The 21,387-nt window shown below is 43.6% G+C and overlaps 1 protein-coding gene across 3 annotated transcripts in view; it reads right to left on the bottom strand.

The window, feature by feature from the left end:
- TIAM1 (TIAM Rac1 associated GEF 1) overlaps nt 1-21,387 on the bottom strand; it is a 338,703-nt gene that overhangs the window by 60,732 nt on the left and 256,584 nt on the right. For all 3 annotated transcript variants that reach the window (XM_060234342.1, XM_060234345.1, XM_060234346.1), the window contains 4 exons: nt 13,429-13,605; nt 9,250-9,318; nt 8,929-9,054; nt 7,512-7,620 (listed from right to left, as the gene is read on the bottom strand). In XM_060234342.1, the coding sequence (XP_060090325.1) occupies nt 7,512-7,620; nt 8,929-9,054; nt 9,250-9,318; nt 13,429-13,605 (481 nt within the window). The remainder of the gene's footprint in view (nt 1-7,511; nt 7,621-8,928; nt 9,055-9,249; nt 9,319-13,428; nt 13,606-21,387) is intronic.

Here is a 21,387-nt window from a genome sequence, read left to right as displayed (position 1 = left end):
AATGCTTAGTCATGCCATTCGAGTTGCAGGGGGCCCCGGGAGTTTTCACGAACTTTATAAATGAAGCCCTGCAAAAATATTTGCACCAAGGGGTAGTGGTGTACCTGGACGATATAATTATTTATTCCAATGACCTCCCCTCGCAAGTGAAATTAGTGAGAAGTCTTAGCAACCCCTCTATGAGAACCAACTATATGCAAAGCTATCCAAGTGTGAGTTCCATAAAACGGAATTGGATTACCTAGGCTACCGAGTGTTGGGGAGGGGTTTGGCAATGGATCCCGCCGAGGACATGTAGACAGATCCAATCCTTCATCGGATTTGAAAATTTTTACAAGGGTTCGCCCACACCATGCTCCCCCTGACAGACTTCCTTAAAACAAAAGGAAGAGGTCCAGAGGCCAAGCGGCCAGGAGCAAAACTAAATTGGACAGAAAACTGTCAAGAGGCATTCAATAAGTTAAAGAGGTTGTTCGCCAGTGAACCCATCCTGATTCACCCCAATGAGTTAAAACCCTTTGTGGTCCAATGCGATGCCAGCGATGTCGCTGTGGGGGCAATTCTCATGCAACCATATAAGCAGGGATCCCTAAAACCGTGCGCTTACATCTCTAAAAAGTTCTCCCAAGATCAGAGAAATTGGTTGGTGTGGGACAAAGAAGCATTTGCTGTAATGTTCAAGCTCAAGACATGGAGATATTGGTTAGCCCACTAATAGAATTAATTATTATTATTGTTAATTAATTATTGATTATTTTACCAATCAATTAGCGATTGACTTAATATTTAGACTTTAAAAAAAAAAAATTCTTAGCTTATTAATTAGGATGGGGGTGGGAGGGATTATTTATTAATAAGTTTAGGAACTAATGAATGCATATGAATTCAAACTAATTGGTTGTAAGGTAGATTGGGAGGGTTAACTAAATTAATTAATTTAAGACATGAGTAGTGGGTTTACTAGCCGGGAACCGGAGGGGCTATGGTGAGGAGGGTAAATTGAACGGCAGGTGCAAACAAATCGGGGAGTGATACCGGCGAGTTTACCTTGGGTTCATCTTGGGTTGGTGCAGATGCTCGGCCAGGAGATTCCAGTGCTCCTGGGGAGGGGAAGATATGACGGTGGGAATAGACAGAAATATAAGGGAAGGAGACAGAGACAAAATGGCGCTCGGCCACCTTCCAGTCTACTTCCCATCCCAATGGTAGCAGGTAGTGGGACCAAGAGGAAATGCTCGCCTCTGTCATTGGTGTTATGTAATGCCAGGTCCATAAATAATAAGACCGCAACCCTTAGGGAGTTCCTGCTACGGCAGAACATGGACCTGGCTTGCGTGACCGAGACCTGGGTGAGGGACGGGGAGACAGTAGCTCTCTCCCAGATGTCCCCCCCAGGATACTCGGTCTTTCACCAATCACGGATGAGCGGGCGGGGGGGAGGGGTAGCATTACTCATACGGGAGGATTACTCCTTTCGGGCTCTCCCGGACCCAAAGATTGACGGGATTGAATGCACCGGTCTGGCATGGGATGTCGGAGAGGGGTTGGCAGTTTGGCTGGTGTACCGTCCGCCCAACGCGCCAGCTAACGCCTTACCATCACTATTGGAGGCAGTGGCGGGCTGGGCGTTGGAGTACCCGAGGCTTATGGTCCTGGGTGACTTCAACGTCCATGCCGACGACACGGCCTCCATTCAGGCGATGGACCTAGTGTCGTCCATGGCGACACTGGGACTCTCTCAATTTGTCACGACTCCCACGCATCAGGCCGGGCACACATTAGACCTGATCTTTGCAGCCGGGATTTTGGTGAACGATATCGCCGTAGAAGCGGTACCATGGTCGGATCACCTAGCCCTTAAGGCCCGTGTGGGGATGCCGCCCCAACCCTGTATGGGCGGAGAGCCTATTTTGGCTCGCCCTCGGGGCCTGATGGACCCGGAACGGTTCCAAACGGCCCTGAGGGATCCCTGGCCCACTGGCAATTCCCTCGATGACCTGGTGGAAATATGGCAGGGCCAGCTGTCCAGGGCTATCGACGAAATTGCACCCCGGCGCCCTCTGCGCCCTCGTATGAAGCTGGCTCCATGGTACACCTTGGAGTTGCGCCAGCTGAAACAAGGGCTCAGACGACTAGAGAGGCAATGGAGGCATACTCGGGACGAAGCAACGAGAACATCCTATAGAACGTTTATGAAGTCTTATGAGATGGCAGTCAAGGCTGCAAAGAAAGATTACTTTGCAACCAAGATTGCATCTGCAAATTCGCGCCCAGCACAATTATTTAGAATAATTGGGGATCTTACAACGTTGCCACAAGGCAAACCAAATGTTAGAGAATTAGAAATAGGCTGCGAGGCATTTGCGAAATATTTTGCAGATAAAATCTCGCTGCTCCGCCAAGACCTGCCTACCACATTAGATACAGTGAGTGAAATTGAGGCTCCGTGCCTGTCTTCGGGTTTAGTGCTGGACCACTTCGACCCACTCAGCCTGGAGGAAGTCGACAGAGTCCTCTCTGCTGCTCGCCCGACAACATGTGATCTGGACCCTTGCCCCTCTTGGCTGATTAAATCCTGCCAAGGGGAGCTTAGATGTCCTTTACGGGACATCATAAATAGATCCCTTTTAGAGGGGCATTTTCCAACACCTCTGAAAGAGGCTTTGGTCCGCCCTCTCCTGAAAAAAGTTACAGCAGACCCGGCTGAATTGGCGAATTACCGGCCGGTGTCCAATTTACCGTTTTTAGGTAAAATTATTGAGAGGGCCGTGGCGCAGCAGCTACAGGGGTTTCTGGATGACGCTTCTGTCCTAGACCCATGTCAGTCTGGTTTCCGGCCGGGCCATGGGACGGAGACGGTGCTGGTCGCCTTAGTGGATGACCTCCAACGGCAACTGGATCGGGGCGGCGTTGCGGTACTGATGTTGTTAGACCTGTCGGCTGCATTTGATACAGTCGACCATCGGTTACTGACGCGCCGCCTCGCCGACATTGGGGTTGAGGGGTCGGCCTTGCAGTGGCTTTCCTCCTTTCTCCTAGGTCGGGGACAGAGGGTGGCTATCGGGAGCGAGCGGTCCCGGAGGCGCACACTGGATTGTGGGGTGCCTCAGGGAGCAGTTCTCTCCCCGATGTTGTTTAACATCTATATGCGCCCCCTTGCCCAGATTGCCCGGCGGTTTGGGCTGGGTTGCCATCAATATGCAGATGACACCCAGCTCTATCTACTAATGGATGGCTGGCCCGACTCCGCCCCAGGGAACCTCGACCGGGCATTACAGGCTGTTGCGACATGGCTCAGGCTGAGTGGGCTGAAGTTGAATCCAGCGAAGACAGAGGTCCTATGCGTGGGTCGCGGCGCTCTGGGAAGGGAAATAGCTCTCCCGACCTTTGATGGTGCGCCATTGAAAGCAGCGCGCCAGGTAAAGAGTCTGGGTGTTTTACTGGAGCCTTCACTATCGATGGAGGCCCAGATAGCAGCCACTGCCAAGTCAGCATTCTTCCATCTGAAGCGGGCAAGGCAGCTGGCCCCTTTCCTTGAGCGCCGGGACCTCGCAACAGTGATCCACGCAACGGTCACCTCAAGACTAGACTACTGTAATGCCCTCTACTTGGGGCTACCTCTGTGCCGGACCCGGAGATTGCAGCTAGTGCAGAACGCGGCGGCCAGGCTGTTGTTGGGACTCCCAAAACGGGAACATATACAGCCGGGGCTACGTGAACTGCACTGGCTGCCGATTATATACCGGGTCCAGTACAAAGTGTTGGTCGTTACCTTTAAAGCCTTATATGGCCGAGGACCTGTCTACCTGAGGGACCGTCTTTCCCCATACGAACCCCAGAGAGCACTGAGGTCAACCGGGAAAAACCTAATGACTGCCCCTGGGCCGAAGGAAATTAAATATCAGAGTACCAGAGCACGGGCCTTTTCGATCGCGGCCCCTACCCTGTGGAACCGACTCCCAGAGGAGGTGCGGGCCCTGCGGAACCTTGAACAGTTCCGCAGGGCCTGCAAGAACACCCTTTTTAAATTAGCATACTCGGACTGCTAGGAAAAACGGTAACCAAGGGTCCGCCAATGCGGTCTAAAGATCTATACCGCATCACAACTGTATTACTGGATTGGTTTTAAGTTAATATTTTAATGTTTTATTGCTCTATATTGTAATTTTAAGGTTTTACTTGTTATTGTATGATTGTAGAATGTTGTTAGCCGCCCTGAGCCTGCCGTGGTGGGGGAGGGCGGGATATAAATGAAATAAATAAATAAATAAATTAGAAGGAGCAAGGGTCCCATTTGAGATATGGACTGACCATAAGAACCTAAAAGCCCTGACCGGTCGCAGGAAACTAATTGAGAAACAGATCCAGTGGGTGGGGTTCTTTGCTAAATTCGATTTCAAATTGAAACACATCCCTGAATCTAAGAACTTTCTGGCCGATGCATTATCTCGACTCCTCCAGCGCAACAGCTAAAGGGAAGAGGTGATCGATTCACTCATCTCCCCCAACCAATTGGGGGAGTGGTGACTACCCGCTTTCAAACAAAGCACGAGAAACTAGAAGAAAAATGGGGGGGGGGGGGGAGAAAAACTGATTAAAGGGGTGGAAAAAGAAGGAAACACAATACCCGAAGGGGTGAAGAAGGGTGAGGGGGGCTTCTGGTACGAGGACAATAAACTTTACGTACCAGAGAGCCTCTGAAAGGGTGCTCCAATTTTGTCATGACAGCAAACTATCCGGGCACTTTGGACATGTCAAAACCTTGCATCTAGTAAATAGACAATTTTGGTGGCCATTTATGAAGAGAGACATATCTAACTATGTGGCTTCGTGCCCCATATGCATAATGGCTAAGAGAAGAGGGGGGAAACCCCCAGGGTTATTGCAACCACAGGAAACAGTGACCAGACCGTGGTCAGTGGTATCATTGGACTTTATTGTATAACTTCCCCCTTCTCAGGGAAAGACCGTAATTCTGGTAGCAGTGGACACTTTCTCTAAGCAAGTTCACTTCATCCCATGCTCCCAGATACCCACGGCTAAAAGACTAGCCCAGTTATTTTTCCAACATGTGGTGAAATTACACTCTTTTCCTGTTAAGTTAATTAGTGACAGTGGCATACAGTTCATTGCCAACTTCTGGTGGGAGTTTTGTAAATTAACCGGGATTGAGCAGAGATTGAGTTCCACGTATCACTCCCAGACTGACAGACAGACGGAAAGGATGAACGCGCTACTGGAGCAATATTTAAGATGCTTTGTGAACTATCAGCAATCAAACTGGGCAGAATTACTCCCATTTGGCTATAATAACACTATACATAGCTCCACCAAATCCTCCCCCTTCCTGATAGTGAATGGTTATGAAGGGAAACCCTTTCCACAACTCCCAGGAGGAACAATGCATGAAACCCCACTGACTTTTGAGCAATGGTGGGGGAAGTTGGGGAAAACTTGGAACAACATCCAAGAAAATCTGGAATTGGCTAAAAACATTACAACAAGCATCATTCGCCCACTTGGGATTTTAAAGTGGGAGATACAGTGTTTCTGTCTACCAAGAACTTGCCTTTATCACAAACTTCTAAAAAAACTGGCATACAAGTTTTTGGGACCGTTCCGTATTAAACGTGTAATCAATAACCTGTTCAGATACATCCAATCTTTCATTGCAGTTTACTTCGGAGAGATCCTGGAGTGACGCCTTGGCACCCCCGATCCAAAGCTCCGGAGCCTATTCTATTGGGGAATCAGAATCACCATGAAGTAAAAGAAATCTTAGATGATAAGTTGAAGTGGGGTGTGTTGTATTTTCTTATTAGATGTAAGCATTTCTCAACAGCACACGATGAGTGGGTAATTAGCTCAAAGTGAGCGCGCCAGCACTGATTAAACAATTCTATGCTAAATATCCTTCAAAGTGTCATGCCCGCTCCTGACCCAGCCCCTGCTAGCTCAGAGCAGGCGCCTTTAACAGCTCTGGACGTAAGTCCTGAGGAGGCAAGTCGGCAGCAGGAGCCACCTGGAATTGATCAGGCCACGCCGGGCCCCAGCTCATCCCCTCCTGAATCTCCACCACCTGTTAGCCGGCTCCGTGAAAGGAGACGGCAGGAGATAAGAAACAGGAGAAGCGAAGCACGCATGAGGGGGAGGAGAGATCTAAGCCCGGCATACTAATGGGTTAACAAGCCAGCACAGTATATCTGCAACCCTGGCCTTTTGGCAAACTGTGCTGGCAACGAACGATCCTCCTGGAACGTGACCGCGCTCTGCACCCTCGTGACTTCTGTGAGAACCCGCGTATTTCTGACCCGGCTTGGACCTTGGACTTCGGAACTCTGGACTGTGACTCTGCTCTGTGGACTTGTTTTGGTATTTCGGCTTCGTTCGTATCTATTCTCTCCGGTTACCAGACCCTCAGCATTCCTGTGTTTACGCTTCCTGCTTTATCCCTCGGCTCGGACTGATTTATGGTTTTGACTAATTGGACTGTTTGAGATAACTTCTGTGCTGCTACCTGAAAACCTCAGCCGGCTGCAAAAGTTCTGGCTGACTGCCGGGACGCTAGCAGTCGCCGTTTCCTACCCCAGGCTCGAGTCACGACACAAAGCCCCGAAGAGGGGCAGCATGTCAAGCGCGCTCATTTCTGTAACCTAATTTTCCCTTAGACAAAGATACAGAGCAGGTCACCAGCTCTCTTCTGCTTCCCCCTTATTTACAACCATTGGGCATGTAGTAAATCCATCTGGCCCAAGGATGTTTATGCTACAGCCTGGCTGGTATTACTTTCAAGTTGCCTCTCCCACAGGCTCACACAGACAAGTCTTATCTTCCAGCATAGTGTGAGAATGGTTGATGTTTCCAATAGCCTAAATTGCTTAGCAGTAAAATAGATAGTTGTTTAGTAACCTTTGAACCTGTGACTCAATGATGCATCTGTATGGTACCTTTGATAATATCCTCTATAGCAACTGTGTAACTTTGTATACGTCATTACTTCCAAGGCTTGTGTCCTTGGTACAGCTCCTGAGTTTATAACAATAAAACAGCTTTGATTTAAAACAAAAGACTGCTTACTGAGAAATATCGGCGTTTGACAAACAGCTGGCTCCACTTAGATGGGTCCTGCAGTTTTAGTACATGAAAGAGGTGGGACCTGCGGTTTTAGTACATACACTGTACAGTTCTAAGCTTAGCTACTTAATTTTGTAGGGATACAGGGAACAGCATGGGATAAAATATTCCAATCCCATTATCCTAATTTCTTTCTTTTATACTTGCCATCTTAAAACCAGAATGGTTTTTCTATTGCTGATGTTCTGTCAAGATCTGTCTTCAACTAAAGTTCTAATGTTACTCCTTTTAGGAGTATCCTTCAGCCCTCTCAACATGACACCATTAATTACTTTCTGTAATTTCAGCATCATCTAGACGCTCCAGGCTGTACTGAGGAAGTCTGAATCTTGAGAAAGCTATATTTAAAAATCACAGTGAGTTGAGACAGCTCTTACCTTTCACAAGGACTTTTGGAACCTTTGTGTGACTGGCACAGAAGGCACTGTAGAGCTTGAAACGATCAGCATAGTAGAGAAAAGACCCACCCAAGGAAAACAACACTTTCTAGGATCAAGAGAATATAAGTAGTGTATTAGTTTCTCCTTTGAGAGACTGGATAAATCAAGGTAAATGCAGTAAAATGTGCAGAAGAAATGTCTTTTCTCGTCCCTTTTTTGAGAATACTATAGGAGCAAGGAAGATTTTGTAATTCAGAATATATTGTCTCAGCTATCAATCAAATCCATTAGGAAATCACAGGCTCTAGAATTAAGCATGTGAGAGAGATCACTTAATACAGATTAGCTCTACTTAGCACATGTCTCATCCTAAATGATGCAAATAAAAAGACCATTAAAAAGAAAATATTTCACTTGTTTATACAGAACATTTTAACTGTAAATTCACATACATTCATCTACACCCTCAAATTTTGTGATATCAATATGGAACCTCTTTATGATTGATTAAAGAATTCTGGTCTTGTTCATATTTTTTTCTTCTTTCCAGGGACAAGCAGTCCTTTCTACTTCTGCAGGAGGGATTAGCTCCAGGGGAGAATTATCTTTTGCCACCAAGGAGAAAAGGGCTGGTGGGCACAGCCACAGACCATCACCTGCCATACACAGAGAGTGGTTTGAAAACAAACTAGCTATGCTAGATTGAATTTATTATTTATTTAACCCACAGTCCCAGAGAAAACCCATACCCTGGGGATCATTTACCACACAATCCTTCTTCTTCTTGAAGTGTTATTTGTATTTAAACTGTAAGCACAATGACTTATAGTATATATATACATGTTAATAGTATTCCATGATTAAATATTTGATCCATTTTTCAGCATTACTGATAATGTTTCTTTACTATTTTTATTACTATTTATGAACATTTATTTTAAATTATATGTAACACTTGGAAGGAAAGAAAGAAACAAAAAGCAGAAATGTAACAAGCAAGCATCTTTTTTTGCATGATTTTTCATAAAGAACTGAGCACATTTTACTGTTCTGAATAATTTTTCCCTGTGATTTTCCAGGAAATTGTGTACGTTAAGCTTGCCTGAAGTATGGTCTTATGCAATGATATTTCTGTTGCTAACTCTTTCTGGACAAAGCTTCAAGTGTGAAGCTGGATATAAGCTGCATTTATATGGTTTTGCCAATAAAATTATCTATCGATCAAAATTACATTCATTGTAGCAGCAATGAAGTGTGTTATTTTTTCTAATTAAAACATTCTCAAGAATCCTGCTTAGCAAATAATTTGCAAAAAACCCCCAGAAGGGATGGGTTTCAAACAAGTTTGAAAAAAGCCGTTCATTTAAAGTTAGTACATTGATTACAGATCTTCAACAAGGCCACAAAGGCTTACTTTAAACTGGTCGACTTTTTCAAGTTTTTCAAGGTCAGGGATCAACCTCACCCCATCTTCAAGAGTCTTCAGAAATTCTACTTGAAATGCTACCATTTCAGTCAGATTTCCAAAAAGAATGTCAAGCTGGTGAGAAAGAAACATTTCAAAACTGAGTTGGGCATCAAAACATCCATACTTGTTCGTATTCATAATTGTCAATGATGCTGTATTCTAAATATTTAAATTTTGATGATCAGTCTATAAATACTTAGAAGCTCTTAGCAGGAAATATCATCAACAAACTTTCATGAACAATATCTAGCAAAGGTTAAGACATACCTCTTCCTGAGTGAGGAAAGTTTCCTTTTGTAGAGGTTTCAGGTATCTCTCCATTAAACAATTTAAGTCCTAGAAATGAAAATCAATAATTTTAGCAGCATTTGCAAACAGATTTCTAGAAACTTTAAATTACAAGCTTCAAATTACAAAGTATTTCTGATTACTAGACATGGGTATTATTAACATATTGTGAACATGATGTGTTTGGACTTCTTGGAGGGATCAAATGGCCATTATCTGTAAACAGAACTTTCAGCTAGATGTACTGGTCTGACCCATTATGTTAAGTCCTCCTTACATTTATCTTCACTAAAGCAGCAGTACCGTACTTCCAGTGGTATGTCACTGAAAAGACCATTTTATAAAGCATTTTGTATCTTCATTTCCCATGCTGCACCCAGTTTTCAGAGCAATTTTATTTCATTTTTTAAATCACCACTCACCCAAAGGGTCTTTTGGTGACTTACAACCTCAAACCAATAAGGTAAAAAACAACATAAAAACAAATAATAAATATTAAATATTAACATTAAAATATTAAAATGCTCGGCTATCATCATCTCTCTCTCTCGGCTTGACTTCGCGAACGAAGATTTAAGAAGGGTGCAGTAGTCCACGTCTGCTGCAGGCTCGCTGGTGGCTGACAAGACCAATGCAAGACAGGCAGATCCGGCCACAGTGGCTGCAGGGAAAAGTCTGATTTGGGGTTGGTGCTGTAGCAGTGCGATTCTTCCTCAATCTCCTTTTGTCCTCAAGACCAGCTATGCGTGCGTTCTCAAAGGAAGAGACAGCCTGGTGGATGGTGTGCCTCCATGCTTTGCGATCTGAGGCTAGGTCAGACCACTGGTGATCGTTGATGCGACAGGTGCCAAGGGATTTCTTCAAGGAGTCCTTGTACCTCTTCTTTGGTGCCCCTCTATTTCGATGGCCGGTGGAAAGTTCGCCATACAGAGCAATCTTGGGAAGGCGGTGGTTTTCCATCCTAGAAATATGCCCTGCCCAGCGCAGCTGCGTCTTCAACAGCAGTGCTTCGATGCTTGTAACCTCCGCCCTCTTGAGGACTTCAGTGTTGGTCACAAAGTCACTCCAGTGGATGTTGAGGATGGTGCGAAGGCAGCGCTGATGAAAGCGCTCAAGGAGTCGCAGGTGATGACGGTATAAAACCCACGATTTGGAGCCGTAGATGAGGGTTGTCATCACAACCGCTTTGTAAACATTGATCTTTGTGCCTTTTTTCAGATGCTTGTTGCTCCATACTCTTTTGTGCAGTCAGCCAAATGCACGGTTTGCCTTTGCCAGCCTGTTGTCGATCTCCTTGTCAATCTTGGCATCTGAGGAGATGATGCACCCCAGGTAGCTGAACTGCTGGACTGTCTTCAGAACTGATTCACCCACAGTGATGCAGGGAGGGTGATAATCTTCCTGGGGTGCAGGCTGGTGGAGAACTTCTGTCTTCTTCAGAATAACTTCTAGGCCGAATAGCTTGGCAGCCTCTGCAAAGCAGGAGGTCATATGCTGCAGAGCTGATACCGAGTGGGAGACGAGTGCAGCATCATCAGCAAACAGTAGCTCTCGGATGAGTTTTTCCATTGTCTTGGAGTGAGCCTTTAGTCGCCTCAGGTTGAACAGGCTGCCATCAGTGCGATAGCGGATGTAGACACCATCGTCATCATCTAGATCTACTGCAGCTCTTTGAAGCATCATGCTAAAGAAGATCGTAAAGAGAGTTGGCGCGAGAACGCAGCCTTGCTTTACACCTGTGCCTATTGGGAAGGGCTCCGAGAGGTCGTTGCAGTGTCTGACTTGGCCTCGCTGGTCTTCATGTAGCTGGATGATCATGCTGAGGAATCTCAGGGGACATCCTAAACGTTCCAAGATTTGCCACAGGCCTTTCCTGCTAACGGTATCGAAAGCTTTGGTAAGGTCGACAAAAGTCACATATAGACCCTTGTTCTGTTCCCTGCATTTCTCTTGGAGCTGCCTAAGAACAAATACCATTAAAACAGCCAAACATGTGGTTACACTTCAAAGACCAACCTAAATAATTTAAGCCCTGCAGAAACTAAGCAGGTTTGGCAGGGCAAAGGTGTCATCTGAGAGTTGCATTCCACAGAGTAGGGGCACCAACTGAGAAGGTTCTTTCCCTGGTGACAGCTAACTGAGCTAGCCTAGGGCCAGGCAAGAGCCCCCTAGATGACAACCGGGGGGGTTGTAATGGGAAAGGCAGTCCCATAGGTATGAGGGTCTCATACTGTTAAGTGCTTGAAAAGTTAACACCAACACCTTGAATTGGATCTGGTGACTAATTGGAAGCCAGTGCAGTTGCTGCAGAATTTAAATATGAGCTGACCATGATGTTTCAGTCAGCAACCTGGCAGCTGCATTCAGGACCACCTGCATTTTCCAAAGCATTTTTAGAGGTAGCTCTACATTGTGTGAATTGTCCAATCTGGTGGTGACAGTTACATGGATCAATGTGGCAAGATCTGACTCAGACAAATAAGGAGCCAGCTGGTGAGCCGGATGTAGGTGAAAAAATGCTGATTGTGCTACCTTGGACCCTTGTTTATCCAATGATAGTTCTGAATCCCTCCTTCCCTCCCCCAGCTGGCTCTACCTGGGAGAACTATTGCCAATATTCACAGTGGTAGCCCCCAGGACCAGCAAGGATTTGAGTGGGGCAACTCATTTTCTCCTTTATCCCCTTCCCCATACGATTTCCTCTTCTCTTCCCTCTTGGCAACCCCTATACTCTCAGTTTTTCCCAATTACTTCTTTTCTATTCATTCACCAACCAGCCCATCTTTTATTGCCCCCAACTTCAGCTATATTATGTATTTCATTTATACCCCACCTTCTTTCACAATGGGGACTTTAAGTAGCTTACAACATCCTCCTGTCCTCCATTCTGTCTTCACAACAATCCTGTGAGGTAAGTTAAGCCAGCAATGTAACTAGCCCAACGTCACCCAGTGATCTTCCACATCAGAGCAGTAATTCAAACCTGGGTCTCCCAGATCCTAGTCTGCAGCTGTAATCAGTACACCACCCTTGTTTTTGAGGGGTGACTGCTGTTGAACAATAGCAACTGGTTTCAGGTAAGTCAAGCAAGTCACATGGTAGTGAGTAGGTATGGGCATGAACCAGGAAAATGTGGTTCATTGCGGTTCGTGGCATGCCCAGTTTGTGAGCCACAAACCATCATGAACTTTTAGGTGTCAAGCAAACTGGTTCAGTTAATGACAAAGTAGAACACCCCCACCCCCACTCCCACACACATTCACGCTAGAGACACCAAACTCACAGGGGATCTCCAGCTGACTCTCCTCTACATGCCCTCCAAGTTTAATGAAGATTGGATATATGGGGTCTGAGTTATGCCCCCCCCCCAAAAAGATGGTGCTGTCAAGGAAGTGCTTTCTGGGAAAATGACAGAGACAGGTTCAGGATTGTATAGAACAGAACCTGAACAAGTTAGAGAACTCACAGAGAACCATCTTATTTTCCTTTATATGCCCTCCAAATTATGTGCAGATTGGGTTTAGGGGGTCTCTAAATTATGCCCATTGGGGAAAATGTCAGGCACAGGGTCAAATGGACCTACACACACCAAAGACACAGGGAACCCGACTCTGCTTTTGAAGTTTGGTAAACATTTTGATTGAGTGGAGACCTTCTGCCTGGAAATGTATCCATTCACAAACTGCCATGAACCACTTGGAAGTTCATTGAAAGTTCATGCTGGTTGACCTGCCACAAATTTCAGTTCATGAATAGGCCAAAATTTGTCACAAACTTTAGTTCATGAGCTAGTTCAGGCCCATCACTAGTACTGAGTTGCCCAGTGGTTGCTGATATGCCTGGATCCAATGAGTCCTCTTTCAAAAGTCAAGCAGTCCTGGAAAAGGCCCTTGCCACTCCCCCTGGTTTTCACTGGCAGAAACCAGCTTGTGGGCTGACTGTACTTTTGTGGATGTCTAGCAGCAGCCACTGAGGGGATTTATTTCTTAAAGCTCCAGATGCTGCTTCCCAAAGTAGCCATTCAAACCAGATTTGTAAAAAGATCTGCCTTGTCTCTTCATGGCTTCAGTGTCTGGATTTACATATCTCTAGATTTGGCCATATTGAGAATTAGATAATTTTATTACTATTAAATAGTTTTCCCGAAAAGCAGCTTACCTTGACATAGGTGCGTTCTGTTTCAAGGAGCTCACAAATAACCTTGCGTAGTTTATCTGCATCAGTTAGTTGTCTTATGGCTTGCAGAGGGCCAGTAAATTCCTTAGGGTTGACACTCAAGTCGGATGGATTCATCTCATGAAGACTGCGACAAAAAGCAGCAACTTGTTCTGTGCTCTTTGAAATTTAGAAACATACACAACTTATTATTACTACCAAAAACTGTAAACTGAGTTGTAATCACATAACTTCAAACTGCTATGTTCTTCTAAAGAAAATTTGAATGCACATCAACATAAGATGAATATAACTAGTTAGGAATTCAATAATTGATTGATTTCTAATCAAATATGCAGCATAGTAAGTTAACTGCATTAAAAGTTCAATACTGAAACCTGCTGTATCAGTAAATGGTTGTTTAGTGTGAGGTAACTGACTGTGGCATCAGCATATCTTTATATAAAGATGGGCCAGCAGTACAGAGATGTCATTTGGTGTCACAGGCAGAGAGGCCAGTTCAAATGGCTAGTCTTAAGGTACCAGTGATCAGGGTATACACCAGGAATTATGTGCAAATGCAAAAGAGGTAAGATTGTTATCAGGGAGCAAATACAACATGGTCAGGAAATGCCCTTTATTCGAAAACTAGGTTTTACACACTAATGACAATGGTTAGTGCTCATCAACTCTTGCCTGCTTCCTCTGAGGTGGCAAAAAGGCAAACAAGGTGGTACTAGCAAAACCAGGGCTTTTTTTGAGCAGGAACGCACAGGAACACAGTTCTGGCTGGCTTGGTGTTGGGGGTATGGCCTAATATGCAAATGAGTGCCAGCTAGGCTTTTTCTACAAAAAAAAGTCCTGTGTGAAACAATGGTGATGTCAAGGGGTGTGGCCTAAATGCAAATGAGTTCCTGCTGGGCCTTTTCTACTAAAAAGCCCTGAGTAAAACTTAATTTTTGAACAAAGGGCATATCCTGACCATTTTGTATTTGCTCCCTGGAAACAATCTTGGGGAATGCATCTGAGAAATTCTTAGATGATTATCAATTGCTTCTTCCCTTGGTACTGGCAGTTACATTCTTTTTATCTCCCTGCTGTTGACCCTATTACTTTAATTGCTAATTAAGAAAACTTGTACTAACAAACTTGCTTTTATCAAAGATGTTTCAACTCCTGTCTGAACTGAGATAAAATCGAACACTAATTCTCTGGGCTCATATTACATTTTTTTCCATTTTATTCGAATTTGTCTATCTGAATTCTGCAAATACACTTTGTAAGAGACACTACACTATAAAGCTAATCATTTAAGACACATTTTCTAATGCTGCAAATTCAATCCGTGTTCTTTCTTCTTATATCTATTTATTGATACAGAATATATGGCAATTACTTACTAATAATTTGGCATTACTAGATGTGCAGTCAGGGTTCTGTATGTCAAGCTCCTATAGATATTTTTATTTACATTTGTGTGAAGTACCAATTTAGGTCAGAAATGCAGTATGTGGAGAGAGGAACTATGATCTTTTTCACACAGCCTAAGTATTCCGGTATGCCAGCTGGTCAGTTACTGAACAGTAACGGGTTTCTGCTGGCATTTCAGACAGACCCGATTCAGTAACTGGCTGCTACCGGAATACTCTCACCTTTTCACACAGTCCCGCGGCTGTCCCGGTAGTGAGGCATGCCTGAGTCGTTACTAACAAAGAGCAGCTTCTTCCACTTTTCAACCCCTTCTTCCGGGTTGAAATCGCTATGGGGTGCTGTGTGAAATGTCCAGTATCTAACCCGGGAGCAGTTTTCGCGCCCTTTTTTGCCCGCCGGCGCGCGCGATCTCCAGCTTTTTTTTTGGGTAATGTCGGGCTAAGATCGCTATAGCGCTATAGCGACGTATCACAACAGCATCACCATAGGGATGCCTGGGCTCCATTAAGATGCCAGATATCGCCGTCACTGAAACCTGGTAACTTATCTCAATAGAGCCTAGCCATCTCTATGGTGTTGCTGTTGTGAGCGCTATAGCGATCTTTGCCGACGTTCCAAAAAAAAAAAAAAAAAGCTGGAGATCGCGAGCCGGCAGGCAAAAATGGCTGGCGCTGGTGGAAGCGAGATAAGAGCGGAACAGTGTGAAATGGCTTGTTTCAATCATGGAACCCTATCGGGAAAAAAAACATGTGTCTGAAAACTCCCATCCCTGTCTCGGATTACTGCAAGGTGGCACAATACCGACTCCCTTCCGGCTTCCACGGGTAAGTGTGAAAAGGGCCTATGTCTTCCTCTAGGCCATTTGCCCAATGGCACCAAAGCTACTTCAGGTTAGGCAAAACAGAAAAGGGAAAAAACTTAAAGCTCTCCCTACACATTGTAGTTCCAATCTGAATTATGGCACTATAAAATTAAGTTTTAAAAAATCACTAGTTCAAGATACAAAACTCACAGTCTACATATTGTATGAAAGATATGGCCACTATTAAGGTTTGTACACATTTGATTCAGGGCTTAAATGAAGCTGCATACTTGCAGGTGTTTAGAAAAAAAAATTGGGCCAAAACATGCTTCCATGACCCACAAAAAGCCCAAAGTTCTCCTCCTTCACCATGGCAACTAATTTCTACAGATCTTCAATGTGTTGATAATGAAGGCCTCATATTGGGCAGGAGCTCACAGGAGCAGAGCTCCAGAACCATTAAATTTTATTGTGCTCTTTCTTTCTTACCCCTCCTTCCAAAAACTGCTTCTGGGTTCCATTATTTAACCCCCCTGTGAGAATTTTGTTTTAACTCTAAGATTTGACAAACTTTCTAATATTTTTCCCACAAATGGGGAAATAACCAAAACATATAAAGCAGACAGATGGAAATTTCCATCATGCCACTGTGGCCATATAGGAGACAGTAATGTATAAAGTATGATGGAAGTAAGGTTTTATTATGACAAGTATAATTCAAGAAGCATTTTAAGGTAGAAGATGAGCTGATATAATTTAGAACACCTTCCAGTGATGTCAGGGGTGTGTGGCATATGCAAATGAGTTGTGCTAATGAGTTGTCACCTCTTTTTCTATGAAATGACCCCTGCATGTTTGAAGTCATGCATTCAAAGCAAAGTGGGACAGTTTAAAGACTGTTGATGTTTGGCTCTTAGAAGAAGCGGGAACAGAGAAGATCAGAATAGCTTCCACAGAGCAATAGGGTTTTGTGGTTTCCCCATTGCTGGTGGAGCTACAGATGACAAGCAGGAGCAACAGCAGTTGGACATGGCAAATTTTTCCCAAAGTTTCCTTGCCCCAATCCCTCAAAAATAGCCACCTTCCCTCACCCTGGACCACTAGGGTTTTTACTTTTTTGTTAAAGCTTGTGCTAGAATATTGTCATATCAATACATCATTGTAACTGTAGGTACAGCAGCTTTTCTGAGTTCCCAGCTTTCATTTTTTAAAGCCCCTCACCATGCAAAGATATGCCTTTTCTTTAAATCTCCACAATGCTAGAGACTTACTTTCCAAAAATAAAAAGTTGAGAGAATTCAAAGAACCTGAAACACCTGATGTCACAATGGTGTATTGGTATAACAATATACTAGTGCTGATTTTTAAAAAATAAAAAATTAAAAGCCTCCTGGTGGCAGGGAGGAATGAAGAAATGGTTGCTGTGGGCACAGAGGCAAGGAAAATGGCTGTTATGTCAATCAGAAAATCCAATTTTTCCCAGCCATAATGCAGTTATCCAGGATTTACTGTACACTTTCCCAAAACTGCAGAGCAAAGCAGGTTTGAGAAAGATCAGAGAAAAGTTGGGGAAACTCCAAAGGTGCATTAATGCACAACATGAGCCCCATAGGTCTTTATGATCAGCGACCCAACACCTTTTGGCGATACCTAGCCCCAGAGATTTCTGTCAGGCCTCAATGAGGGCCAGGGCCTTTTTGGCCCTGGCCCCTGCCTGGTGGAATGAGCTTCCCCTGGAGATCTGGGCCCTGTGGGATTTACTTCAATTCTGCAGGGCCTGAAAAACAAAGCTCTTTCACCAGGCTTTCAGCTGAGGCAGTTGTTATCCCCCCCACACACACTTTCATTTCATTCCATCTCAGTGCTGTAGGACCTGCTGGACCTGGACAATAGGCCATGTTTGTGAGACAGAATTTACCATTTTAGTCTCTATTGTTATTCTGTAATTTTAGATTTTATATATTTTAATTGTTTTTAACTGTTGATTGCTTTTATGATGTAACCTGCCCTGAGCCTGTTCTACAGGAAGGGCAGACTGAAAATTGAATAAAATAAATAAATAAATGAAGAAACGATGCTGTGGGGAAATGAGAGGGGGAAATCTTCCCCAAACCATTGCACTTGGGGCAGGTGATGCAGGGCTTGGAGGTGAAAGGCAGAAATGTAAGGTAGAGATGTTTTGCCGGCTGTTTGGTTGAGGACAGCAATAGTTCCATCTATCTGGCACCCCTACTCCCTGTCTTCCCATGAGGCAGTGGCACAACTGGAAGTTTTTAGCATCATCTGATGTTGATTGTTGTTTTTTACACTATGTTTTAACTGTTTTGAAAGAGCCCCATGGCGCAGAGTGTTGAAGCTGCAGTACTGCAGTCCTAAGCTCTGCTCACGACCTGAGTTCGATCCCCGGCGGAAGCTGGGTTTTCAAGTAGCTGGCTCGAGGTTGACTCAGCCTTCCATCCTTCCAAGGTGAGTAAAATGAGTACCTGGCTTGCTGGGGGGGAAAGTGTAGATAACTGGGGAAGGCTGTAAAAAGTCTGCCAGGGAAAACATTGTGAAAGCAATGTCACCCCAGAGTTGGAAATGACTGGTGCTTGCACAGGGGACCTTTCCTTTCCTTTTCCTTAACTGTTTTAATTATGAATTTGTATATGAATGCATTTTATGTTTTATATCACCCTGAGGTCTGTTCTTCACAGGGAAGGGTGGTTTAAAATCCAAATAAATAAAGTGCATATTTTCAGCCCAAAACTACACTGCTAGTTATCTAGGTTGGGCTCCCCATCCCCCGGTGGCCCATACTTTCCCTTTCTCTGCATCTCTTCTTGTAAAGCAAGAATTCCTTGTTGAGCTCTCCAAGCAACACATCATCTGTTAGTGGGGAAGGGTTTAATTTCCCTTTCTGGTTTTTAATGTTTCAATTTTGGGTTTACAGAAAAAGCTCCCAATTGCACGTGGCCCCACTATACTGATTTTTCTATCCAAAGGGGCCAAAGTTAAAAATGAGCTATATGACAAATGCATGCTTGCTCACACACACACACACACACAAACTGCGTATGCTTGATTTCAGTGCTTATTGTTTGCTGAGCCATGGAACAAGAGAGCTTTCTTGTCTAACTATTAGAACTTGAACTCTTGTTGTATAATTTATATGGAGATCAATTTCATTTCATTTATTCAATTAATATCCTGCCCTCCCTGCAAAGCAGACATTTAGATCCTGCCTTGCAAAGATCAATGCATTTAAATACAACAGGTATATATAATGAGCATGTATTTATTTTAAACTCTAATAAAGACTATAAGGCTTTCAGGGAAGGGAAAGAGGAAATGGTGTGTGTGTGGGGGGAATGATATCCCTCCCCAGAGCTCTTTTTCTAGCAGGAGCTTCTCTGCATATTAGGCTACACACCCCTGATGTAGCCAATCCTCCTGGAGCTTACAAGTAGGTCCTCTTGGAGGATTGGCTACAACAGTGGGCATGGCCTAATATGCAGAGGAGGTCCTGCTAGAAAAAGAGCCCTGTGCTCCTCTTGTGCTCCTCTAAGTCCTTGCGAGACCCTACCTGAAATATCCTGTCTCAGAAGCAATCAAGTCTGTTAAAACAACCTACAAAATTGGTGATAAAAGGTCTTATAGATTACAGTCTGCCAAAAAAAAAAAAAAAGCAGGAGCAAGCCACTTTTACTATGCGCCATTGCACAGGAAAAATTTCTCATGGTATGGCAAACAAGTTATTCCTGGTACAGGTGTTTGGCAGCCCCTCCCCCCAACTACAGAGGTGTCAATATAAATAGTTCATGTAATCCATGCAGTACTGTTGACGCCTAAAGAGATGGATAAGAATGTGCAAATTGCAATAACCTCATATAGAGGTCTTATAGATGGAGAGGAGCCCTCAAAGATTACACACTATTCTTAAAGATATCTATACTCATGGACTTTACATCTGAAAAAAAAAAAAACTACACCGATTTCTCTGTGCAGCCTTCTCTACCTTCAGAAGTATCTCTTTTTTTAGGTTGATTCTTTAAATTTAACAGAAACCATACATATACCTTTTACATATTTAACATTTCCAAAATGCAAATTTTCAAACTGTATGGAATTTTAAAAATCTACAAGGTATAAACAGGCTACATTTTTATGACACCTACATAATCGTATCTCTTAATAGGCAGCAAAATAACTCATCTAATGTTTGTATCCATTTTTGCTTGGGAAACTGCTTATCTTACAGGTCTGCATATGTTCACTGGAAGGTAAGTAATAAGTGCTTGGGATAGTACCATCCAAAACTTCTTACACTGATGACCACAGTCATCAAAATTAGAAGATATGGATAGAACTATCCCAGGGGTGGCCAATGGTAGCTCTCCAGATGTTTTTTGCCTACAACTCCCATCAACCCCAGCTAGCATGGCCAATGGCTGGGGCTGATGGGAGTTGCAGGCAAAAAACATCTGGAGAGCTACCATTGGCCACCCCTGCACTATCCCAAGCACTTATTACTTGCCTTTCAGAGGTGTGTCCAGTAACAAAAAGACCGCTTTCCTTCGCAACAATGAAACAAAACTTTGCTGTCCAAAACAACTATATTTTGTTTGACTGTAAGATCACTGAAAGTAAAATCTCACTAATTATATGATATTCTTTCAGCTAGATAAACTTTAGGCAAATTTCACTCTTTGAGTAATACCTGGGGACACTGTACATTCAAAACCTGGAAATCACTCCATCAGTCTCTTATTGATATAAGGTAAATGAAACATTATTTCATTATTTGTTATATATGGTTGATATCAACAAATGAAGAATGTGCCAAAAAGAAAAGAAGCTAAGTGCCTACATTTCTACATTTACGTTTAGTTGTTCCAAAGAACTGACATCATCAAAACAATGTTACACTAATAATTCCATTATTTGCCATATTCAGATTCCTCCTTGCTAAAATCCAGATTCTTTGACCTATTAACTATAGAAAAATCCAGCCCAAGTATTTCATGCTGCTGCATCCTTCCATGCATACTAATAAGAAAGCATAGCTACCAAATTTCTCTGGAGTCCTCTTCAGACCACACACACACTCTCAATAGAATCAGGGATAATGGAATTCTCAGATGTAAGCTGCAGAATGAGTTCTTAATTCGTTCAAGGAGCTTTTGCGAAAGAACTCAAGCAAGGACAGCTTAAACTTGAAAGGAAGGAGCAAAATCCCCAGTGCAAAATAAATGTCTCTTGCCTATGGCTGGGGGAAAGCTGATTGGCTGCAACCTGTACTGTTTGAGAACATTAAAATGTCAAGCAATGAAGCAGCTTGCCAATAAGAAAAATCTTTGAAAGCCAACAGTTTTAGCAGAAAATAATATTTTAAAAAAAAATATGTTCCTTTTTAACGAAAATAATTGCTCTTATATGTAAGAGAGAATCTGAGGGCATATATACCTTGATGCATTTTGACTGCGCTAAAAATAAAAAAATTGCAGGCATAAAATACTTTGATAATTAAACATGTGTGCAAAAATCATTCTTATGTGCAACATCAAACGCACCATAAGATAATTAGCTGCAATTTCATGAGACAGCTGCCCTAATTTAGAGGGAAGGAAACTAAATCCAGTAGCACTTCCGCTCAGCAGGGTTTTTTTTTTTAAAGGACATCTGTTACCAAAACTCTTTTTATCTGCTTAATCTAACACCACTAACAAGAGAGGGAGGGGAGGGAGGGA

This window comes from Heteronotia binoei, chromosome 3 (assembly GCF_032191835.1).
Source record: "Heteronotia binoei isolate CCM8104 ecotype False Entrance Well chromosome 3, APGP_CSIRO_Hbin_v1, whole genome shotgun sequence".
Lineage (NCBI taxonomy): Eukaryota > Metazoa > Chordata > Lepidosauria > Squamata > Gekkonidae > Heteronotia > Heteronotia binoei.
Note: the sequence above shows the minus strand (reverse complement) of the source record. Positions and strands in the feature narration are given on the sequence as shown.